Source organism: Phoca vitulina, unplaced genomic scaffold (genome assembly GCF_004348235.1).
Source record: "Phoca vitulina isolate PV1807 unplaced genomic scaffold, GSC_HSeal_1.0 scaffold11, whole genome shotgun sequence".
Taxonomy (NCBI): Eukaryota; Metazoa; Chordata; class Mammalia; order Carnivora; family Phocidae; genus Phoca; species Phoca vitulina.
In genome coordinates this window covers 43,530,937-43,554,124 of record NW_022589714.1, presented here as the reverse complement: position 1 = coordinate 43,554,124, position 23,188 = coordinate 43,530,937, and the positions used below count along the sequence as shown (strand labels likewise).

Below are 23,188 nucleotides of genomic sequence, written 5' to 3'. Positions count from 1 at the left end.
CCAGATGTTTCCTGGGGGACCGGGGGGAAATCAGCCCTAGTTGAGAGCCACCGGAATAAATTGAAAATGTCCTGATTTCCTGAGGGAAGAAGTCAGGGATGGATGGAGAAAAAGAGGGGAGAGAGAATGGGGGAAAATGGGAAAGAGAAAAATAGGTGGGAGAGAAAAAAGAAGGAAGAAGAGATAGCGAGAGTGAGAAAATGAGATCAGAAGAGAAAAAAAACGAAAGGAGTGAAAGAGAGAAGCAGATGTGGAAGGCCAGAGTGAGGGCCAGGCCCTGGAAGGCAGGGGAGGGCAAGCAGGCCCGGGGATTACGCGGGAGTCTGGGGATGTAATGGGGCCATGCAGGAACTGGCTTGGGGCAAAGGGACCATCTCAGAAGTCTAGTGTCATGGTCAAAACCGAGATCTTGGCACCCCACTCTCCAGATGCCAGGCCGCAGAGCTTTTAGGGGTCAAAGTTCTCCCAGGTCTCTGGCCATGCTGCTTTCTTCGTGGGGTTGGAATTTGGATGTGGGATCTCCTCAAAGTTTCTCTAAGCCTCAATTTTCACCTGCAGAAAATGGGCCATTGCTGGAGAGAAAGCATGGAGGATGCCTGCTTTTCATGCCTGCTCTCTCCTAGAACCCCACAAAGATGATCACAATAAGGCATCCCACAGGACAAAAAGAGTGAAGCTGGACTGTAGGCAGCAAAATTCTGGAAGCTGGAAAGGGATGGGCAGTTAGCCTGGCCGAAGCTGCACCTTCACTGCCTGGGGTGGGGGGTGGAAGGATGGGCAGGCTGGCGATGAGAAGCAGGCTGCTTGGGGGGCGCCTGGGTGGCTCAATCGGTTAAGTGTCTGCCTTCGGCTCGGGTCATGATCCCAGGGTCCTAGGATCGGCCCTGAGTCAGGCTCCTTGCTCAGCGGGGAGCCTACTTCTCCCTGTCCCTCTGCCTACCACTCTTCCTGCTTGTGCTCTTTCTCTCTCTCTGTCAAATAAATAAATAAATAAAATCTTAAAAAAAAAAAGAAGCAGCAGACTGCTTGGAGCTGCAAGTGTCTTGAACGGCTCAGCACTGGGTGACACGAGATCCCTCTGAAAGGAGGTGAAGAGGACTGGCTGGGAGTGGGTAAAGGAGGAGTGACAGCCCCAGGCCTCCTCTTCCATCTTACATACCTGGACACCAGCTTCCCCACCTTAGCAGAAAATGGGCTTGCTGACCATCAGAGACGTTTACACAGCTGAGGCAGGGAGTTAACTGCCACTACCCTGAACATGAACAGTAAGTTCCCTGAATCCCTTCCCCACTCCACATTGGAATATTGAAAACAGGTGTACATATCCTGGCACATTCTGGGGATTCTCTTTAGGAAAATTGGCCCGAGAGAAAAAGCCTACAGACACTGACATTTAGGGGGGTTCTCGATGAAAAGGTCAGCTTGCCACCAAGTCCACTAGGCACAAGCCCTGGTCATATAATCAGAGATTCAGTCTTAAAGATCAATAGACAACCAAGGGTTGCTGGGTAATGGGAAAGAGGCATTGCTATGAAAACGGAAACCAAAATAAGCAAATAAGAAAAAAGAGAAAAACATAACTCAGAGATGATGCAGAAGGCAGCATCTTTTTTTGTCTCTTTGAGATAATATTCTCAGAGATAAGAAAACTGCTGTAGCCTTTGAAACAAGAATAGGACGCTATAAAAAAGGAACATTCACAGAATAAAAAATAGCTCTTGAAAATTAAAAATATGATAGCAACCTATCTGCATCCTTGCTAAAAATATTTAACCTGAATCTCACCATGATCTTACTTCCAGTCTCCAGTGAATGCAGGGGGTGGAGGGATGAATTAAATGACATCATAAGGAAATAATCAGACAAATCCAGAATGTAGGACATTCTGTAAGACAACTTGCCTAGACTCTTAAATTGTCAATGTTGTAAGAGAAACAATCATGGTTTTTAAAAAGACTAAGGAGATCCAACAACCAAATAAAACTAGACAGGATCTCAGTTCAAATAGACCAGCTATAAAAGAAAATGTGGACAAAATTGGGGAAATTGGGATCTGGACAAGATATTAAAGATACTATGGGATTATTGTTAATTTTGTTAGGGGTGTTAATAGTGGTGGGATTGTGTAGCAGAACATTTTTAATTTTAGGATCTGCAGGCTAAGATATTTAAAAATCTAGTGTAGGGGCACCTGGGTGGCTTAGTTGGTTGAGCGTCCTGCTCTTGGTTTTGGCTCAGGTCGTGATCTTGAGGGGGTGGGATGGAGCTCTGAGTTGGGCTCTGTGCTCAGCAGGGAGTCTGCTTGAAATTCATTCCCTCTCCCTCTGCCCCTCTCCCCATCCCCCACTCACTCCCTCTCTCTCAAATAAATCTTTTAAAAAATAAAAAAATCAAGTGTAATATGACCTGCAAATTCCTTTCAAATGGCTCTACCAGAATAGTTCACAGATAGATACATAATAACAACATTCAATCTAGTCCTGTGCTGGGTAATACAGTAACTACTAGTCACGTGTGGCTACTAAGCACTTGACATCATCTGAATTGACATATGCTGTGATCATAAAGTACACACTGGATTTCAAAGACTTAGTACAAAAAAAGGAATGTAAATTTATCTTAATAATTGTTTTAATAATTATTTATTAAAATATATTTTGAAATAAAATATTAAATTTAATTTCACGTTTCTTTTTACCTTTTTAATGTGGCTACTAGAAGGTTTTTTAAAAATATTTTATTTATTTGAGAGAGAGAAAGCATGCGTGAGAGAGAGCGTGAGCAAGAGAGAGGGGTAGAGGGAGAAGTAGACTCCCCACTGAGCAGGGAGCTTGATGCGGGACTCAGTCCTAAAACCCTGGGATCATGACCTGAGCTGAAGGCAAATGCTTAATCTAGGCCACCCAGGTGCCCACTACTAGAAGGTTTAAAATTACCTATGTGGCTCACATTATATTTCTATCAAACAACACTGACCTAAATGTCAGGAAAAGAATGTTAACTATATTATTTTTTTCAACTTTTCTGCATATTTGCAATTGTCTTAATAAAAAGTTAGAAAAAGAAAAAAATAATAAAGTAGAAGACTTTCTTTTTAATCAATAAGAGTATTGACAATAAAGTTTGGAAAATCCTCTTGTAAGTAGGATAAGGGGATGCCTGGGTGTCTCAGTCAGTTAAGCGTCTGCCTTTGGCTCAGGTCATGATCCCAGGGTCCTGGGATCGAGTCCCACACTGGGCCCCTTGCTCAGCAGGGAGCCTGCTTCTCCCTCTGCCTTCCACTCCCACTGCTTGTGCTCTCTCTCTGACAAATAAATAAATAAAATCTTAAAAAAAAAAAGTAGGATAAGAAGACAAAAAGTAAAAATTAGAAAATCAGAGAACCAACCCCAGAGTCCTAAATGAAAATATATAGAACATAATAAGCACAGAAAGGAGCCGAACAGCATGAGCTTCTAGATTGAAGGGAAGCCTGAGGGCTAAACAGTGAACTCAAGAATATACAGACCAGTGCACGGGTAGTTAAAGAGACCATAAAAAGTTCCCAGGGTGAAAAGACAGCAAAAATACAGGTCACATACAAAGGCCCAGGACTATTTCACTGAACTTCTCTGCAACCACACAGGAAACTAGAAAACAAAGGGGAAAAGCTCTCAAAATTCTGAAGGAAACAATTTCCAACCTAGGGTTAGATACCCAGCCCAGCTATCAATCAAGATGAAGGTAGAATAAAGATCTTTTTAGATCTTTCAATGCAGGAAGGAGGCAAAAGGAATCCCCAGTGAGTAGTGAAATGACACTTGAGCCCGCTAGCTCTATAGCAGTGGGAAGATGTTTGGTTCTGAAAGAAATTCACCAAGAAATAAACAAATGTGACTGATGGATAATCCTGGGAGGAGTTTTGCAATTGTAGCAGGCCTTGGAAATTAATCAGGGACAGGAACATACAAAATTAAACAAACAAAACACATGGAAAACAAAATGAATGCAAGAAAGGGTACCCAAGTACATTAGGTAGTATTTCATAGTAACATGAACACAGAATTGGGATCTAACCATAAATTGAAATCTAACTATAGTAGAAGGGCTGGGAAGAAGTTTGTGTGTTGGAGGTCGTGCGGAGCTAATCCCCATCTTTTCTAGTAGGGAGATGATCATTGCTAAAGTAGGATAACAAAAATAATAATGGGGTTCAAAAATAGCTGTATGTTATTTGGAGAAGTGGAAGAAAAATAAGAAATGGTTGAAAAGTCTAAAAGAAGTTGCCTCTGGGGACTGGGGATGGGGAAGGGTGAGGCAGGCAATTGCCGTTTTCCGCTACCGTCTGTGTAGTATTTTTTTTTTTTTTTTTTTTTTTTTTTTTTGGAATTTTTTTTATATATATATATATATATCATTTTGCTAAAAATAAAAATTGAATTAAAAGATAAAAAGAAAACCCAGGTCATCCAGGGCAGGGTAAGTGAATGCCCAGAACTGAGGGTCATTCCAGGTATCACTGCCTGGCAGTTGCCTACGTCAGCAACTCCGGACATGGCTGGAGGAGCTTTTTTGGAGAAACGTTATCCTGCCTACCCCCATGACTCATAGGTTCCCATTGTTTCCACCCCCCTGTCATTCTCCCACCACGGTGATGTGTGCACTGATGTGGGGAGCAGGGACAGAAGAACCTTTCTTGTGCTCTTTGTTTACTGCATGCCCCACTCCCATCCCCAGGGATATAGGCTTCCTTGCCAGGGACCAGGTGTTAGGCAGGGGGCACTGGGTGCCAAGGAGAAAAAACAATCTTAAAATACCCCTATGCCTTCCCATTGTGGAAATTCAGAATCATGTGTTTGAGTAGGACCTATGAGGTCAACTGCCAATATCTCCAAGGAGTGGCCACCAACCCTTGGCCTGAGTATGCTGAATGACAGGGAACTCAGTGTCTTAGAGGGACAATGTGGAGGTTTGGGGGCAAAGGGACGGGCACATAGGGGTCTTTAGTGCTTACAGGCTTTTGTAGGGGCTGTTCGAAGCCTATTATATTGATCAAAGCCCATTAGTTATAAAAGGTGAGGTTCCACGGAAGGATGCAGCTCTCAAGGGAAGCAAAGCCCGTCCATTTCCTTATCTCTGCCTTTCTTACTGTGTGTCTTCTCCATCCTTCTGCTTCTCTCTGCACACCTTCATCCTCTGGTTCACACATGACCACAGAGGTTGGCCACCACTCCCAAGCCTCCATGACCTCACGGCTCTGCTCCCTACAGCGCACTGTCCCCGTCTCTCAACATCCTAGCTTCGAATGCCTAGCCAGGTCATCCCACTGGTGCATCTCAGTTCCGGTTTCCTCTCCCAGTCCAATCAGCGTTGCCAAGGCGGGGGGTGTCACATGGTTCACAGCTATAAGCAATGGTCTGAGGGGCCCCAGGGGATACAAGTGACTCTTTATGAGGTATGATCTCCCTGAAACCCAGACATGCTTGCTCGTTTCCAAGGTAGGCAAAACCTCACTGTCCCTCCCACCCCACTTAGTCCACGTGGCCAGTCCAGAAGGAGCTCAGTGCAATGATGTGCTGGACATGTGGCACATCTGGCCATGTTGAACATCTGGCTCTCCAAGGAGGGGAGAGCCCGAATTTGTAGTGTCTGTCCATCTGCATGGTGTCAATGCTCCTGTTACGGCCGATTTTAAGCTACCAACACGATGTCACAAAACGTGAAGTTGGGGAGAGAAACACAGTAGCTAACCATTATATAATAGTCCCTCCACATACCTCCAGTAGATGCAAATAGCCTCAAAAGCCTGGGTAACAGTGACATGCAATTAGGAAATGAGGAGTTTTGCATAGTTATTACATTGGTTCTTAATATAATTTGTGTGTTTATATAGTTTAACTTCTAATACAATCAGCTTATAAAATGCTGAAACTGGAACCATTGGCTCTCCTGAGCCAGTATGAACAGGCTCCAGAGCACTGAGTCAGAACCTTTCCCCTGGAGTGAACTCTTGAGGGTGGGAATCTGAGCAGATGGACAGACAGAGAGGGGGCCTGACTGCCTGGCAGGTCAGTATCTGTTCCTCATTTTCCTTCCTCCTTCACCAACATCAGCTGTTCCAGGTAACCTAAGAGAGACAACAAATAGAGGTGATTTGAATTGAATGGAGTGTGATGTCAACACCCCAAACAGAGCTGCTCAGCCGGCCAGCACTGTAGGTGAAGGAGTCAAAGAATGACAAGGAAGTTTCACAGAACTCGAGGTAAACATGGATTTCAGTGCAGAATGAAAACACGGGCAGGGATGAATTGCCAGGGGTTGCCAGAAACACCGAGGGACCTGACTGCTGAGGTCTCCAGCCAGGTGTTCCCAGAATCTGGGTATTTCCAAGGTTTTACCCCAGACCTTCTGATTCAGAATCTCCCAAGGCAGAGCCCAGGAATCCCCTGGTGACTTTTGGGGGTAGTCGCCGCAAGGGCTGGGATCTACTGATTGGGTCACTTCACTGGTCTTACGGGTGACGATTGGCTGGGCAATGCACCCAGGACACCTTCCCTGGTCACCTCTCCCTTGAGCAGGAGAGAGCCTTGTTATGGCAGCCTCATGTGGTAGTTAGTAGCCCAGGCTGGGGCTTCTCAGCTTAGAATTGAGGGGAGGCTTCTAGCTGTGTGACTTTGGGCAAGTTACATAACTGCTCTGAGCCTCCGCTTCCAAATGCAGCTAATGTTGTGGGGATTAAATGAGACCATGGGCCTGAAGTGTCCCCGTCAGGGCCCGTGTGTGGTAAGGATCCCAAAAATGGCAGACGTGGCTATGTAGGTCACACTGCCTACATGGTAACAGCCCCCAGGCCTCCCAGGACTGTTGAAACCTAGCAGAGAGGGGATAAACATAGTTAGAGACCCCATATAGAAGGGGCTTTGATATCTTGAAAGTAAAAAACTTTGATCTTAGGTGAGGAATTACGAAACCTGCCGGCATTTGGTCTCAGCTGTGCCACTTCTTCAAAGAGTTTTGGATTCAGGGAAGAAGATGTTATTTGTGTCCCATGTCCCCGTCCCTCCGCCCGCTCTGGGTGTCAGCCCCGCTGCAGTGGACACCCCCACGCATGCTGCCCAAGAGCTTCCCCAGTGTGCATTGGGGCTTCTCTGCTTCTCTACCTCAGAGCTCTCTCTAAAGCCTGGCAGAAAGTTGCTTAGCTCAGGGCAAGCCCATCCCGTGTTCTCATTATCTGCCGCTGTGTCACAAACCACCCCAAAAACTGACAGGCTCAAAACAATACCAATCATTTATTTGCTCACGATTCTGCAGCCTGCCAGACTCTCTTCCACGTGATCTCAAGCTGGGGCTTGGATGTCCAAGATGGCGCCTTGGCTGGGCAGATTCTCTGTCCCTGGGCCTTCCCCATGTGCCTAGTTTGGTTCTTCACAGCACGGGGCTCAAGGTACTTGGGTTCCTTACATTTCCGCCGGCTTCCCCAAGAGCACAAAAGTGGAAGCTGCCAGGCCTCTTAACAGGTAGGTTCAGAAAGCACAGAAGGTCATTTCCACAGTCCCAGCCACATGCCGAGGGAACACACTCCACGTCTTACTGGGGGAGTGGTGAGGTCACTTTGCCAACAACTACGTGGGAGGGGAGACATTGTCCTGGCCATCTTCGGACAATGCCGTCTGCCACATCCAGCCTGTATGGGAGGAAGGTGGGGATTAACACCCCTGGAAGCATCCTCAATCAATGAAGGTGGCATTTGGTGGGTAAATGCAGGGCTCTTGTCCTTCAGAGGGACAGTTCCGAGGTATACTGGCCAGGCTTTTCAGGCGATCCCAGCAGGACTGAACCCCAATTTCAACCTCTCAACAGTGCCCGCTGAATTGCCTTTTGCTTTCCCCATCTTTGTCTCCCCACCCTTTCTGTACTTCCTCCAACCATCTCCCAGTTCTGCTCGTAGGCCTTGCTCTCCCGGGAAAACAAACCAAGACACTCAGTTTCCTCACTTGAAAAAGCCCCTTAAATGGGGCTGTAAAATATGGCACCTGCATCCCAAGGCTGTTAAGTAATCCCGCAAGAACTGATGTGAACGAGCTTTGTAAACTGGGCGGCTGGCTAACAAGGTGAGGGGTCACTGCGAGCGGAGGTATTACTCCCTAGGGAAGTGCAGGGACTTGGGGGCTGCCGGGGTGGGAGGCCCAGTCCCCTGGGGTCATCCGTGAGTGGTGACTGGAGCTGCTGTGGGGGTGATGAGAGGTGAGGGGAGCTGCCAGAGAGGGTGTGGACAAATAAGGTGTCCCATGTCCCTGTCCTGCCTGCCAGATGGAGGTGACTTGGCACAATTACGTGACTCACCAGGTCACCACAGCCTGGGACAAGGTCCTTCAAGATCATCCACCCGGCTCTGCTGAGACTCGCCCTTGTGGGATAAGATCTGCCTCCTGATTTGGCTTCTACCCCAGGAAGAGGGATGGAGTTACCCCTGGGAGGGTCCAGAACTCTGGTTCATTCACCTTCCTCTCAGGAACCACTGAAAAACTGAGCCCTTCTCTGTGCTGGGTCCTGCGGGAAGGAGCCAAAGGTGAACAAGCCACCCCCCGCTCTCTCTTCGGGCTCCCAGTCAGGGACCCGGGGTGTTAGACCAGGAGACACGCAACTTGAACCGCATGGAAGCAGCTGCTTGCTGAACTCTTTCCAGAGAAACTGATGCCCACCATCAATCCCACCAGGCCTTAGGATGCCACCGGGAGAGAGGACGGGCACATCCCGGAAACAGCGTGGGGCAAAGACCTGGGCGGCCTGGCTCACTGGAGAAAGTTTTCTGTGGCTCGAGGCCAGAAAGAGGTGGGGGTGGCCGTTAGAGGAGGCTGGCGGGGTTGCCCAGAAGAGCACTGGGAGCTCGGAGGAGTTTAAAGCAGGACAGAAAGCGGGTCAGATTTGAGTTCAGGATTCTCCCTGCTGGGTGCAGTGATGGCCAGGTGGGAGAGGGTCTGTGTTAGAGGCAGGGAGACCAGCTAAGCGGCCTCATTCACTCATTCAACAAACATCTGTAGAGCCTGGCCCTGTGCTGGTGCGCGGCTCCAGGGGAGGGGCCGCGGGGGCCTGGAAGGAGGGAAGGGGCAGAGATTTTAGTTCTCACTGTGTTACACAAACACATTCTGGAGATTCTCATATTGGCTTCCTGAACCAGTTGTGTATGAATTTGGAAGTTGGGTACCTGTTGCTTCAGGGGTGAAGAGCTGTTATTTCGGGGCTGAGCTCAAACCTCAGGGGCCCCACAGAAGGACAGCCATTCCCAGAGACCCCACCCAGAGCAGCCCAGCCCAGCCTGCCTCCTCCTTTCCGTACTCTGCCCCAGGCTCAAGAAAGCCTCAGTGCCAGGGTGGCTGGGAGAAGCTTGACCAGCCTCTGCAAGCAGGGGGTGAAACTCTTAACCGGCATGGAGCCATGGGTCTCCTCAAGGACGACACCGGAGGTCGGACGAAACCACCCTTAAAAGGATTTTACACGGCCCTGGAAGGAGCCCTCCACCCTTTCCCATGTGATAGAGAGGTGACAAAAACCTGATTGGGTGACAGGCACAGGGAGGGTTCATCAGATGAAAACAGCCCGCCAACGAGCCCATAAAAACCCCTAGACATAGAAACTCCGTGCCAGCCCCCTCGGGTCCCCTTCCTCCTCGGGAGCTTTGTGCTATCACTTTGCTATCGCCCATACACCTTGCTTCGCTGCCCACCCCTCTGTCCGGTCTACCTCTTCATTCTTCGAAGCGGCCTGACCAAGAACCGCGGGCACTTAGAAGAGAGGAAATCCTGTAACATTATCAGGGTCTCACTGACGCAGGTTATGAATCTGGTGTCAACAAGGGGATTCCCCTGTGGGGGTCCTTTCCCCAGACTCCTCACCCACCTCTTCTACCTTCCATGCCTAGCAGCTCATGACCGACAATGACCCATGACGTGAGGTGTCACCACACCCCACCCACCACGTGGTACCCCTCCTCTGCGCTCAATCCCCCAGCAACTTGGGGCCTTCCGGGCCCCACCTTCTGCTCCGGCTGCAGTCCCACCTTCCTGTTTCCAGGCCTTTAACTCGGAAAACTTCTGACTCATCTTAGCCACAGTGGCCTAAGACCACACCTCCACCCCAATCTTGTATTTGTGCTTCTGTGTGACACTGTGCCCCGAAAGGCCGACTCTCTGAGCCTTCATCTCCTTAGCTGAAAATGGGGCCGAGTGACCTGTGTCCCCTGTGGATGCTCTGAGGTATATTTGTCAAAGGGCTTTGTGAAGTGGTCAAGTGCTAAATAAAGGTAGAACTTAGTTACCTTGAGGCTGAACGGTGCTAAAGCAAAACCAGAGAATCTTGGACCTGTGGGGGGGGCAGGAGGGGGGGTACAGGGGAGGGAAGAGAGGGAGAGAGGTGGAGAGATGTTTTGGCAGAGGTAGGGATGATATCAAGTAGCTCTAGAATCGGTTGGTATGTTCAACACATAGGACCCTTTGTAAACACATCCATGCCTGCGTGAAAAATGTGACTCACTCCTGAAACCACAGAATTTTACATTTTTCCCAACAGACTCCAACTTTTAACTAATGTCCTGTTTGGTCCTGGTCAGGCGGCCCCGGAACCACAGAAGAGACCAATCTCCAACCAGTTGAGACAATGAAGCCTGGCCGAGCCTCCCTTTAAATGAATGCAGACATGCCCAGCTGAGCCTGGTCAGTCCTTCGTTCACATTCTTTCCAGTCCCCAGGGCCCACCCTTCCAACTCAAGCCTGGTCCATCGTCGAGTTATTCTCTGGCGCACCTTCCAAGACAGGAGCCCTTCCAGGGGACGTCAGTGGCTACAAAGCACTGGCTCGCTTCCTCCTCCCATCCCAGTGGCTGGGGACAGATGCAGGAGCGTGGCTGCGTGAGTTTGAATCCAGGCTTGCTGTCTCTTGAGCTCTTGCCCCGGTCACTTCTCTGCGCCTTATTTCCTGGCCCGTAAAATGGGCACGTACACCTACCACATGGCTCTGTTGCAAGATCAAAGGAGCTCATTTGTGGAGCATAAGCATAAAGCAGACTGCGGACAGTCTGCACGATCCTCACCACTGCCCCCAACCCACCCCCAATCCATCACTCTCCCCTGGCTTCTGACTCCTTCCCGGTTCTAGGATCCTTCCCGCAAGACTCCTCTCCATCTGCATTCAGACCGGTTAACTGTCACCTGCTCCAAGAAGCCCATCCTGACCACCTCATCTTAACTAGCAGGCCCCTCTCCCACCTCCTCACCTGTTTTTTTTTCTTTCCCTTCTGGACCACCCCAATCCTCACCGTGACCCTCGCACCATCGTCCGTTCTCCCTACCCCCAATCCTCCCAGACTGCCCCCACACAGCACACGCTAGGCTGTCCTGTCCATCTCAAAGGCTTTATTGTAAAAATGTTAAAATAAATTACATTTGACAGCATTGCCAGTATGTACATACAGTGTGTGAGTCCAGGACGGCCAGCGATACGCCAGCAAGGTGGGGCAAGGAAACTAGGATGAAAACTCACGAAAACATTCACAGAAAAACAGCAGGCCGCTCCTTCTCACCCAGCTGCCCGGCCAGCATAGCCCTGGGTCACAGGATGAATGCAGGTGTGGACACACACGCCCATCACCGTCTTCACATGTCGGGGGGGAGGGGGAGGGGTGGGGTCCGGCCCCACAGTCCTGGGGAGGGGGCTGAGAGGCAGAGAGGGTGATCACTCGCCTCCTGGCCAGCGTCAGTCGCCTGTGAGGGATGCCTCGCCCCAACCGTGCGCACTCGCTTCTCGGTGCCTTCACCCCCACTCTGCGTGGGGGCTCTCGACAGCGTGACTCTGGCTGAGCTCACCAAGAAAGGCCCAGCAGAGCTGGGGGTAGGAGGGCGAACATGTAACAGCCCACTCCTTGGGGGCCTGCTCTTTCGCCTCCTCTCCCCTCTGGCTCCGAAGCCAACGATGGATGCCAGGTATATCAAAACAGCAGTTTATTTAAAAAATAACAAAACATACAGGGCAGAGAGGGCTGGCCCTAAGGTGCGTATCGCGGAGACCCCGAGAACTCTGCCGGCCCCTCACCAGAAACAGTCTGTGTACAGTTTCACATTATCATTTGCTCCCCGTGTCCCCAGTCTTTTCTTAAACACACGTGCGCACCCGCGCACACAAACGCCAAACCGTGGCTGCAGCAGGGGAGCAGGTTCACATCTTTGGCCCATCCCACGTGTAAGCCAAGAGTGACTCGGCCTCCCCCACCATGGGGGCCACGAGGGCCAGGGAGCCATGAGGTCCTTGTTCGGGGCACAGGGGAGGCTGGGGACAGAAGGAACCAGAGCTGAGCTTCCTCCTGCAGCTCCCTGGCTACCGCTACCCTCTCTTCCCGCAGCGTTCCCAGGGAGGGAGAAAGCCTGCCTCTGCCATCACCTGGCCAAAGGGTGAGTCAGGGAACTGGGCTCCGGGTGGCTTGGTCTGAGCAAAACCTGAAGGCCTAGGACCCTGGGCCAACTCAGAGCTTGCTCGGGGTCCTGTGTATTAGGACAGGAGTGTTTCAGCATCTGCCCAGGATCTCCCCTTTCCCTTCCCCTGGGCGCCTCTTCCCTACTGAGCTTTGCAGTAGGGCCTGATAGGCAGACAAGGTGGGGTTGGGGGATGCTTATACATGCACCCCACACAGCATCCTGCTCTTTGCTGAGGAGCTGAAGTGCTCAGTGCCCCCACACCATTGCTGTACCTCCTGCAAAGGCAGGACCCAGGGCTCACAGTGCCCTCCCTCCTCTCTTTCTGAAATAGCTAGCTCCGTGCTGGGCACACAGGAGCTCAGTAATACTGGTGAACTCAAATGGCCGGGGCCCCAAGCCTAAGAGAACCGTGTGAAATGCTCAACCGAAGGACGTCCGAAGACCCATGCAGGTGCAGGCCTCCCGGAGGGTCACCTGCCAGCCCATACATGTCTCTGAACCATCAAATACACCAGCCATGCTCAGGCCAGATGCCTCCCACTGCCAGGGTGCCCATTCAGCCAGAGAACCGAGGCCCTGTCCTGGGCGCACGCTGAGTTTGACCCGTAGCATCTAGCCGGAGGGGATGGAAGGTGAGGAAGGCCCCTGGCCCCCCACTCCCAGTTCCAGGGCTGCCCCCCACCAGGGGCCAGAGGTCCCAGCTGTAGTAGGATGCCCCAGGATGAGGGGAACAGAAGCCATCGGAGGTGGGGTGGGGAGCCGGCCCTGCCTCATGTGCCTCTGGGGCAGTCGGACTGACTGTACTCGTTCATAAGCTGTTCGTAAGGCACAGAGAGCTCAGACTCAGTGCTGGTGAAGGTGGACTCGTCCGACGAGGGGAACTCGCCCAGGTTCAGGGGCACCTCAGCTTCCGCCCCCTCCTGGGGCCTCTCCTCCCCAGCCAGGTTGTCCTCTATGGAGGACTTGGATGTCTCTTCGTCCGAAAGGCCGGCCTCCTCGTCCGCAAAGGTGATGCTGACGTTCTGGAAGATGAGCGGGTGGTAGTCCTGGGCGTCCCATGGCTCACCCTCCTCGCTGATTCGGTCCAGCTGGTTAATGAACACCTCGGAGGTCGGGGAGCCTTCCTTGGGGGGCCCTGCCCCGGCCTCGTCGCTGGGGGGCCGCGACACATGGCCTTTGCTCTTCAGCGTCTGAGACACCTCTTCCAAGCTGGGCACCCGGTTCTTGGAGTAAACCACCAGGGGGGACAGGGAAGTGGGGAGGGCTGGCAGCCCACCCCCCTGAGGCCCCAGCCCCTGTGCTGGAACCCTCTCCCCAGCCCCGCTCGTCTTCATTGCCTTCTTCCCGATCTGCTTGATGAGGTCATTGTAGGTCTCCTCCTTCTTGGACAGAAAGCTGAAGATGTTGACGTCCTTGGACGCCGTACTCCCAGTCATCTGCAGAGCCTTTTTGGAGTGTGGGGAGCTCTCAAAGGACTCCTTCCGCCGCCGCCGCCGCTTCTTGATGGCCTTGTGGACCTCCACGAACATGCTCACCTTCCAGTTGACAAAGAGGGAAAGCCAGGCCAGCCCCAGGTAGATCCAGAGCTCCACAAAGTAGCGGTACAAGGCGTGGTAGTTGGCGCTGGGGTTCACACCTGCAGACAGGACAGGAAGCCCCGAGGGTCAGAAGGTCAACAGGGACCTGGATGCACATCAAGGCCAAAGCCGGGTTCTCTGAGAGCAGGCACAGTGTCAGAACCCAGAATGGGATGCACGGTGAAAGAAAGGACTAGAAACCAGACTGTTCCATCATCCTGACGGTCCAGTCATTCATGTCCCTATCTTAGTCCCCAACCTGCCTGAGCTTCAGTGTCCTCAACTGTCAGAAGTCAGGAGAGTGGTTCCCTAGGGTAAGGTAGGTTCCAGGTCCAAGGCAATGGGGAGGCTGTTAATGCAGCCAACACACAGGTCAGGAAATAGTTCATGCATGTTTGCCTTTCGATTATTCACTGTATCACATCTAGCTGTTTTGTGCACTTTTGGGGGCATATATGTTATAGTTCAGTTAAAACCAGGATGGAAATTAAGTGAGTGGCTGGCATCTTCACTGCTGGGTTTGGCCTCACTGCTTTAATATGAATGGGGCTGGTGGTTGGGCCAAGAGGTCTGTGTGCACCGGTCCCAGCAGAAACTATTCTGGAAAGCCTTGGTTCTCCTTCAGTGGGGTCTGGCTGCCCCGACTTCCTGTTTCTGTCCTCTTCAGGCTGGCCCTTCCCGTGGTCTAGAGGGCTCTGCCACTCCACATCCCCCTCCTCTGAGGCCAGGCTCCCAACACCTGCTCCAGGGAGTCCTCCGGGTCACCCTGCACAGCTCTGACTGATCTACACTCCAGCATTATGAGATTTCTAGCTTAACTTTACGTTTCCAGGCACATTGGTCTGCGTTATTATATATCCTGCCCCCACCCCACCTTTCAACTGCAAGCAGTCTGGAAAAGGACTAGGGGAAGGGGGCTTCCTCCAGAGTGGGGCTCCCGCAGGGCAGGGACTATACCAGCCTCATAACATTAGAGGTCCCTGAAGACAGGTGCTGTGTTTGCCCCTGGAGACAAGAGGCGTCTCTGAGGGTGCTCGGGGCTCTTGGTCCCAGGCAGGGTGTGATGACAAGCAGGGCGCATGCTGACATAGCTGGGTCCTATCCTCAGCACTCATTTGATCTTCTACCACCCTGTTAGGTAGGAGCTGTTCTTTTTAAAGCAATCTTAGAGATGAGGAAACTGAGGGAGAGGTCTGAGGTCTTGCTGGAGCTGAGAAAGCATGGCTAAATGTACCCCACTTCTCCAGTACAGAGGCTTCTCCTTGTTCGCTCAGGGTCCCTCGGACAACAGCAGGGCTGTGCCTCCGTCCGACTTCATCTCCCAAGACAGCAGGCCTCGATCTGCCGAGGTCAGGAGAGGGTTCGGGCCTCTTTCCTGTCCCCCCCCCCCCCACCACTCAGCCGCCCCTCCTCGCATTTGGAGTCTCCCCTTACAATGAGGCAGAAGGTTAGTGACCTGCACCTGCCCCTGGGTGGGGGTGGGGTGTGTGGGGGGGCGACTGGAGGCCCCTGGAGCAAAGGTTGGGGTCGGCTGGGCAGCAGGCATTGAGGGAACACTGGGTCAACGCAGCCGAACAGGGGTCAAGACGATGAAGGGCCAAGATGCAGGGCAGGCCACAGGCACAAGTCTCGGAGAGGCTGGGGCCAAAGAATTTTATCACCTGCCTGGATTAAGTATGGGGAGAGTGGGAGGGACTGTCCCGGCCCCCAGAGGGTGGGGCAGCTTAGGAGAAGGCCTCTCTTGTCTCTAAACTGCCTGTGGCAAGAGTAAAGTTTCAGGCCTGTGAGCCAAACCTCTAGACCAGCTCCCTCCGCTCCTGTGATGGGATGTAAGGCCGGCAGCTCTGGGACAGGAAGGGGGCCCCTGACTTGGCTCCGGGGCTTTCTGGGTAACAGGCTCAAACCCTGCAGGGGGTGGGGAAGGACCTACCCCCGGCCCCTAGTGAACCTAGGCCTAGGAGACAGGGGAGAACAGAGGGAGAGGAAGCAGGAAAAGCTATGACCCAAGAAAGAAAGGGAAACAGAAGAAGACCCCTTGGGGGCGGGGGGAGGGTTGCTGCCCAGGACACTGAGCACCTGCTGGGGTCTCATTAAGGTCAGCTGAATTGTAGGTGGAGAAGCAGAGAAAGAGAAGGCGGAGAGGCAGAGGCACGGGGAGAAGGGCAGGACTCACCAGCCACAAAGTCGCCGAAGCCGATGGTGGAGATGGTGATGAAGGAGTAGTAGAGGCCCTCAATGTAGTCCCACTCCTCGGTCACCATGAACACGAAAGGCGGGATCACCAGGTGGACCAGGACGCCCCATACAATGAAGATGGCCGTGCACGTGATCTGCGCCTGCCGCTGATGGGGTGGGGGTGGGGAGACCAAGTCAGAGCCACAGCAGAGACTGGGGACACTCAGCAGGGGCGCCCGGAAGGCCGGGAGGCAGCCAGGCAGGAGGCCAGCTGGCACCAGGCCCGGGAGGAGTGTCACCCGCCCAGCAAAGGGCAAGGAGCACCGTTCCCAGCCTCACCCAGGGGCTGGGGGGGCCCCGAAACTGCCCTCCCGTCCCCGCTCTAGCACCTCTGTCCATTCTTGAATCTTTCCCATCCTCCCATCACCTGCCAGGGTCCCCCCAGCACTGCCCAGCCCCCAGGGTTTGGAGACATACCAGGCTGACGCCTCTCTTGGTGAGGAACTGGCCCAGCCTCTTGGCACGTCCCCCGAAGAACTTGCCCAGGGCACTGATCCACGTCAGGCAGAGCGGCACCCCAAAGAGACCATAGAAGACACAGAAGAGGCGCCCGGCAGGGGTCTTGGGGGCCACATTGCCATAGCCTGAGGAAGAAGAAGAGAGTGAGGCACAAAGAGCCACAGCGGAGGTGATGGACCCAGACTCACCACGGCCCCTGCCTCCACTACGCACCCATACCTACACCCACATCCACACAACCATGTTCTTGATCACTTGCTATTGATCTAGTATCACTCCCTAAGAAATGAAATTTCACTTCATTACACTTTGGTCGTGATCATTTATAAAGCAAGTAGGATGGCATGGGCTATGTCTCCTCCATCAGACTGGGAGCTCCCTGCTTGACAAAGCCTTCATCATTAGCAAGCCTTCCACTAGTCTATTTGGCACCAGGGTGCAAATTACAAAGAGCCTTCTCTGGGGAGACACCCCAGAGGCACCACGGGAGGTGGTCTCTAAAGATGGCCATTCTTAATCCCGTCCCTTCCCGTGTGAGCGTGTTGCTGCTCAGGCTGGGCCGGCATCGGAGGCTGGGCTGCCGTGGCCGGCCTGGCCAGCGGACGCGGCTCAGTGGTGCCTGAAAGGCTAAGTCTAAGAAGCCCTGTTGCTTCTCTCCGGGATGGCCCAGAAGGCTCACTCTGGGGATTCCCCGCTTGGACCCAGCTGCCATACTGGGAGCTGCCCGAGTCACTGCGTTTTCACCCCCAGCCATGCTCTCAGCCAACAGCCACGCTCCACTGTCGAACGTGTGATGGAAGAAGCAGTCCCAGATGTCTAGCCAGTAGTGCTTTTGGCTGATTCCAGCCTCAGACACAGGACAGCCACCGCCATTACCGACCTCCAGCAAGAACCAACTGGCTGAACCCAGCCAGCCCACAGGGTGGCGGAAGATAGTAAGTTGTGTTTTAAAAGCCCCTAAGTCTGGGGTGGTTGGTCATGCAGCCATAGATAACCAAAAGAGACTGCCAGCTCAGCGAGCAAGCATGGGCTGGGGTGATGCAGTGCACAACCTGCTCAACCCCCTGCATGGCTCAGGCTATCGGGCTGTGTTGTTTCCGCTCCAAGAGCCCAGGTGAGCACTCCTGGAGAAGTCTCCCAAGCGTGGCCAGTCACCAAGAACTTACTAAATCCCCAGCAAAGTGTTCAAAGAACGCAATGCAACTGAAGGCCATGGGACCAGAGCTGGACTCTTACAAGGTTCCGTGGAGCGAGGGCATGGACGTGGGTGTCCTGAGGTCCCTGAAGACTTACCAATGGTAGTAATGACCGTGGCGGCAAAAATCATTGCATTAGGCCAGTTCCAGTTGTTGAACGTCTGATTCCCCGTAATGGCCACGCCCTGTCCTGCAGCATCAGATACTACCTAGAACAAGAGACACAAAGTGACGAAATGATTTCGAAGTGCCAGCAGTGGATGCAATGCCATATGAGCATTCTTATTGAATCATCACAATAACAAGGTGGCAGTTACTGTCTCCAGTTTATAGATGATGAAATATTTTATAGAGGATCAGAGAGGTTAAGAGATTTGCCCAGGGTCACACAGCTGGTAAGAATGCGAACTCAGGCACTCTGTCCCTAAAGTCCGTTCTCTCACCGAGCCAGTGCTTCTCAAACTTACTAGCATGCACCAGCGTCACCCGGAGAGCTTGTTAAATACAGACTGCTGGGCCCCACCTCCAGAGTCTGATTCAGCGGGTCTGGGAAGGGGGTCAGAGAATTTGCATTTCTAATGAGTTTCCAGATGATGCAGCTGCTACTGGGCCAGTGACCACACTTTGAGAACCACTGTACTAGACAGTTCTGCCTCAAAGAAGGCACATGTGATTCAGAAACACGGGATGCCGATGCCCTACCCAGTCCTCCACAGAGAAGTCTTCTACTGCGGGACAGACCTGGGAGGGACCCCCATCTACCCCTCGCCCCAGCTCAGTGCCCTCCTGGATCTGTCTTCTGAGGGAGTATGCACTGCATCAGCTGGCTTCCTTTTCCCCGTGCTTGGAACTCTACCCTCTTTCCCTACAAGCTCCCCCTTCCCTCTCTTCTCTGGATCCCTCTCTCTGCCCTGGGCCAAGCAATTTCAAGGTCTAGGCCAGGACAGATCACCAGAAGTGGTGTGTACATTTCAGCGTGACTCAAAATCATGCGATCAGTCCAGTCCCCACAGGGCTCCCAGCAACTGTGGGCAGCAGGTGAGAGGCCACCTGGGGAAGTCCACTGGTGGCCCTAGAAGAAGCCTTATCTATTCCAGGAACTTTAATAGCGCCAAACCTGCTTCAACCTGCCGAGAATGGCCTCTATCCTCCCCATCCTTCAGTCCTGCCACCGTTCACTGCAACCTGCAGATGGCAGGGTGTGGACCCCAGCAGGGCCTGGGATTTAAGCCAGGAGTTCCAGTTCTGCCCCCGAGGGGGACCCCAGGGTGGGCCACCCAATCCAGACACCAGGAAACTCAGCCCAATTCTCTACAAAACTGAAGCCTGGGACTGAGGGAAGACAGAAGGGCGAGGGATGGAAGAGGGAGACAGAAAGCCTGCAGTTCTAACCCTCCGCGGTGCAACTGAAGTCCAGTGGGAAACAAGGGAGGGGCTGGGGCTGTTCTGAAGGCACGAGCAGTCTGCCGCAGCAGCAGGCCCGTGTAAACGGATCTGCAGATTCCATAAAGAATTTTCCATGATGACATGCTCATCTGACAGGCCATCAAACCACACCACCCGCTGCCCGGCCTCCTCGCGGCGTTTCCAGAACATCTCCCTGCAGGCCGGGGAGCGGCTCTCCCTGCAGCCCTCCCCTCAGAGAGCTGGCGTTCTAGCCGGCCTGGCCACTTCCAGGGGCGAGCACCAGCACGTCTAGATGCCAAGGGGCCTCTGGGTCCATCTGAAAGGTTTTCTAAAAAATTAAACCTATGTCCGAGGCAGGAAAATGAGCAAGAGCAGGGTCCCGGTCTTAATGTTAAACAGATGGTGGCTCCCTTTGGCCCTTTGTCATCTCAGCTGCCCGTTGTAGGGTGGAGAGGGTAGAGCGCAAAGTGACAGACGAAGGGGAGCTCAGCCTGACAGACAAAAGGAACATTTAAGGGGAAGCCGCACCACTGAGCAGAGGACGGTGCATTTGGGGCACTGAGTCTGATCCTCCCCGTGGAGTCCCGGGGACACGAGCGCTGTCCCTCTTCTCACACAGACGAAAGGGGTGGATTCTAGAAACTCAAACCAGAGCCCTCACAGATGTCTAAATGGGGATAGCAGAATGTTTGGCACATTCAAAAGAGGAACTGGTGGGCACTAGAAGCGAGCACAGGTTCGTCAAGAACAAGTCATGCTCAGCTAAGTGCATCTCCCGCTCCAAAGGGGTTGCAAACCCTTGAAGTTGGGTGGAATGCAGTAAATCTAGATTTCAGCAAGGCAGCTGAACAGATGGGCTTGCAGATATTTCATGTGGACAAGACAGAGAGATGCAGGGCGGAGCTGGGATTAATTTGGGCCCCTTTAAAGGCAAATAAACAACCAAGAGGTACTGATCTTTATCAACCTGGCCTGAGGCCTCCACGATCAGGCTAAAGGCCTGGCCTCTTCCATATTTTAATCAACAACACAGAAAAGACATATGTAGAGGGCTGACCAGTCTACTTGGCAAAGGATGCAAAGCTGGGGACAAGCCGGGATGGGGGAGAGAGCCAACACCCGCAACGGCAGTTTGAACTCAAAATCACCTCGCCTGGGGAAGATGGGCCCAAACTAACAAGACAGGATTATCTTTTACTATTTTCATGTCATACACTTTGGGTTAGAAAAGACCAGTCCAGGATCCACGGGAGAAGTCCTTCGGTTTCAGCTGACCACAAACTAGCAAACACTAGAAAAGTAAATAAAATCTCCGGCAGCGTGAACACCTTCTCTCTTGAGGGCTGGGCCACACACGGGACCTCTGCTCCACTCTGGGTGTCGGCCCTCACATGATCTGCTAACCGAGAGGGAGCCGGGGTGGCGTTTTTGGATAACAAGCTACCTGAGAATGCACGGCTCTGGGCAGTGCCCCACTTTCGGTAATAGAAAGTGTTTAGAGCACAGCACAGCAGGGATGCTGAAGGTGTGACTGGATCCAGGAGTGCTCAGTGGGGTGGCAGCCCCCTCTGGGATTGTCTGGAAATGCGGAGTGGGGAGGGGTGTCTGTGTGAGACGCTGCCACACGCACCTTGGACGCACTGCGAGGAGATGAAATCCCTGTCCTCCCACCCACCTATGCCAGGTGATGGCGCTGGATGCCCTCCGACGCACAAGACAGCTGACACTGCCCCCGCTGAGAAACACCGGCTGCCCAAAGGCAATCTGTGACTTGGGAATCAGTTAGTAAGTGCTGAGGAGACACCGAACGGAAGAGTGGCAAAACAGGGTAACCAAAGAGGGCATTACGGTTGGGGGCCCTGCGGTAGACAAGCTGGGTCTCCTGCCTTCCCCCCTGCCAATGCTATGCCCTTTGGGGCACAGCCTGCAGCCTCAGCCTCCGGCCCTGGGTTATCGGGGGCCACAGTCCCATGCGCTTTCCCCAGGACCTCTGTTATCTCTCCACGGTCATCCAGAGAGGGGCACTTGGAAGGGTCCCAGTGTCCCCGGGGTCAGAAGCACCACCAGCCCTTACAACAATCCTGTGGCAGTTCTGCCCACTGGTCAGGTCACGAAACAGGCTCAGAGAGGTTACATGGCAGAATTGGGCTAGTTTCTGGACTATCTGGTTGTAAGTCAGTGGGGCTCCCCCGGCCTCCCTTCACAGCTCCAGCTGTCCCCTGGGCACCCCCAGCAACCCCTGCTGTTGCCTCCTCTCCGCCCATGGGCACCCAGCAGCTGGCCTGGGAATCAGCCTGGCTCCATCCCAATGCTGGGGCATGAAGTAGGATTTCTGTGCTGCTGAATGGTGGACACCCCTTGCTGGGGTGTATATACACACATCACCTAACTGGCTCTTCTGCGATCCTGCCAGGTGTCACTCGGCAGGTGAGGAAAGTGACCCAGGACTGAGGTCATCCCTGGGTTACGGAGAGTGGCATGGGGGAGCCAGGCCGATACCCTGTTAGACGGCGTTCTGTCCCCAGGGTTAGGGAAATAGCTCTCACAGGAGGCGGCGGCCCCTGTTCACTCACAGGATTCTTTAACTTGGCTCCCACATTCACACAAGACAATATTTTCCTTTTCCACAGAACCCAGGAGAGTGTTGGGAGAAGGGGATACTGCACACAGCCCGGGCCCAGCTCTGTTTGGGGAAGGAACAGAGCACCCTCCTGGGTCACCCTCATGATCAAGTAGCTGTGATTTATTGAGGGCTTTCTATGCACCAAGTGTTGGGTGCTAACACCTTACTGCCTTCAGCGGGTTCAATGAGGACAGAATCCTGCTGGGAAGATACCATAATTTTTTCCATTTTGCAAATGAAAATTTAAGCCTTAGAGAGGTTAAGTAAGTAGCCTAAGGTCAGAATGCTCAAAGCGAAGCTGGAGAGCCCTGACTAGACATGGTTATCCTGCCCCCCACCCCCCGCCCCTTCCCACAAAGGCCACAGGAAGGAGGCCAGTGCATACTTCCATCCCTCTGCACCAGCTGAAAAAACAGTGCCCTAAAACCAGTCCATCCACTCTGACCCGAGCTCAGTATTTCTGGCCAGGCCTCCAGGGAGGCGACATGCCCTTGCCTTGGCTTCAGGCAACCAGCTGCCCTGACCCCACCCTCCTGGGCTCTCACTGTCCGCGAAATACGGGTTCCCGGACAGCTCCGCACCCCCCGGGGATCCAGAGTTTCCCGGGCAGAGGCAGCTGCCAGGCCACCCCTTCCTGGAGAGACTCATCCTGACGAGTGGGCAGTCCCAGAGATGAAGCCCACCTTCAGACCCGGGCAGGTGGGGCTGAGGTCAGGCCTCTCCCCTCATCCACCTGGGGCGGGCGGGGATGGGGCACCGGAGTCAGGGTGGCAGCCGGGCTGGCGATGGCAGCTAACTGGCACCCAGGGGGCTACTCCCCACCTTGCCTCCAGCTCCCAGGCAGACATCCGGTATGGGCCACAGAGCCCTTTCCTGCTATGCGGGGTGCAGCCGTAAGGAGCCTCCTCGATGCCAACCTCCCCTGGACCCACAGGCTGTGGAGGGGGTGCAAGCCAAGCAGCCTTTACCCATCCCTGGCTGCATTTCACGCTGAGGTCCACACACCAGCAGGGTGCTTGGCAAGCAGAAAGGACTTTTATCATTCCTCCCACCTGGCCCTCCTGGCGCCCCCTTGAGGTGGGTGGGGCAACCGCTTATTAATCTTTATTTCATAGATTAGAATAGTTATATTTGAATAGCAGCTGATTTTAAGCACTGAAGTGACCGATACCACCCAAGCATCTAAAATCACTTAGCTCGCTGAATCTTTACAACCCTAAAACATGGGGGCCGTTACCGCCAATCACAG

General features: G+C 53.1%; 1 protein-coding gene across 2 annotated transcripts in view; it reads right to left on the bottom strand.

The window, feature by feature from the left end:
• Positions 1-11,954: 11,954 nt before the first annotated feature.
• The window catches only part of KCNK5 (potassium two pore domain channel subfamily K member 5), a 37,076-nt gene continuing 25,842 nt past the window's right edge, over positions 11,955-23,188 (bottom strand). For both annotated transcript variants that reach the window (XM_032410178.1, XM_032410179.1), the window contains exons 2-5: positions 18,007-18,118; positions 16,672-16,838; positions 16,193-16,361; positions 11,955-14,078 (exon numbers count right to left, since the gene is read on the bottom strand). In XM_032410178.1, coding sequence (XP_032266069.1) covers positions 13,213-14,078; positions 16,193-16,361; positions 16,672-16,838; positions 18,007-18,118 — 1,314 coding nt within the window. In that variant the 3' untranslated portion in view covers positions 11,955-13,212. The remainder of the gene's footprint in view (positions 14,079-16,192; positions 16,362-16,671; positions 16,839-18,006; positions 18,119-23,188) is intronic.